The 1560-nt window shown below is 54.7% G+C and overlaps 1 protein-coding gene across 1 annotated transcript in view; it reads left to right on the top strand.

Moving 5' to 3' along the window:
• The first annotated feature begins 1099 nt into the window (after positions 1 to 1099).
• Positions 1100 to 1560, top strand: part of MIF4GD (MIF4G domain containing) — a 3590-nt gene continuing 3129 nt past the window's right edge. The window contains exon 1 of the mRNA XM_010014825.1: positions 1100 to 1221. Within this exon, the coding sequence (XP_010013127.1) occupies positions 1140 to 1221 (82 nt within the window). The 5' untranslated portion in view covers positions 1100 to 1139. The remainder of the gene's footprint in view (positions 1222 to 1560) is intronic.

The following is a 1560-nucleotide window of genomic DNA, read 5'->3' as shown; positions in this document are numbered from 1 at the left end:
CCTTCAGCACAGCGGGGCTGGAGACGCCGGGTGGGAAGGTGTTTGTCACCCGGGCATGGCACGGAGGGCACAGCGCTGCTTGTGAGTCCAACCGGGAAAGACACCTCAGTGCTGGTCCCGCAGGTAACCCTGTGCAGGTGGGAGCTTTGGCTGTGGGGGCAGCGTTGGCAGTTGTCGCCCCATGGGGCAGGAGAGGAGGGCACAGCCTCTACCCGCTGCTCTCTGCTCCGAGGTTCTTTATGTGTGTGTCCCATGCCTCTAAAGGGCGATGGGCTCTTTGGCTTTACTCCCTGTCAGGACCTATTTGCAGTGAGGGGTGAGTAACAGACAAGGAATTTCAAGCTGGCAAAGCCCATTTGGCCGAGCGCCCTCTCCGTGTGTGTGCTGTGGGTCTGGCCAGCCCAGCAGTTTGTGTTCAGCACATCATCTTGAATGTGTTTGTCAGGGAAAGCCCTTCCTCTCTGTGCCACGTTACTCTATTGCTGTCTTTAGCGTATCACAAAGCAGCAACAAACTAATCTGGAGGCTCTTTAGGAGCAGCACTGGTCCTGCAGAGAGCTGTGCATGGCTGCAGTGGGATGGGAGCTCTTGCTGTTGGGGATTTGGCTGCAGAGCTTGCTGTGTCTCGCTGAGGGAGCCTGACAGTGGTGCAGGAGGTGCTCTGGGTGCTTAGGTGCTGGGTTTGGTTCTTCACAAGCTTTTCTGTGACACCAGTTGAGCTGGTGTGTTAAAGGCACAAAGAGTGGCTGCACTGGGTGCTCCTGTGTGTGCCTCCCTGTGATACAGCCACAGGGAAGCCTTCTGAGGTGTATTTTGGGGCTGCCTTGGTGTGCTGTGCACTTTGAATCTGCAGATCAGCAGACTGCAACACACATTTCATATGAGGAGAACATAAAGGCTTTGAAGATTAAGTCCTATCATAGGAAACAAAGCTTAAAGAGATGGGGAGCAAGGCTTTGCTCAGATGTAGGGCTGGTGCGAGCTGCCAGGGTAACAGGCCGTGCACCAGCACTAGATGGGATTTGCCAGTGGCTGGGTGAAGGTCTGCCTCTGTCCAACTAAGCTCTGTGTGCTCTTTCCCCAGGGACTGTCACTAGCCCATCCATTCCCCTGACTCTTACCCTTGGAGGAGGCCAGTCATGGGAGAAACAGGCAAAGAAGAGTATAAAATACAGTCGTTCGACACCGAGACGCAGAAGCTGCTGAAAACAGCCCTCAAAGGTCAGGAGGCTTTATACTTGCTCCTCTGCTGCAGCTTGGCTGGCACGTGAGGCTGAACCCCTGTAAGGAACACCCAGTGCTAAGTGCAGAAAAGCTGTTCCATAAATACTGTTCATCCCCAACTGGGTCCTGGTGGTAAATCTTCTCCAGGAAGGTCTTTGCTCCCCACCTCTTCTCACCCCCTCTCTCCTTCTCCGCAGTGTTTAATGCTGCAGATGTTCGAACTCAGCTCCTGGTTCTCATCGCTGGGGTTCTCTCTGATTTTGGGGTACCCCCTTTCCTGCTCTAACCCAGCATTTCTGCCCAGACCTGGCCTCTCACCCCTGTCCCGTGCCCCAT

This window comes from Nestor notabilis, unplaced genomic scaffold (genome assembly GCF_000696875.1).
Source record: "Nestor notabilis isolate BGI_N333 unplaced genomic scaffold, ASM69687v1 scaffold19005, whole genome shotgun sequence".
In the NCBI taxonomy this organism is placed as follows: Eukaryota; Metazoa; Chordata; class Aves; order Psittaciformes; family Psittacidae; genus Nestor; species Nestor notabilis.
This window is presented reverse-complemented; position numbering and strand designations above follow the sequence as displayed.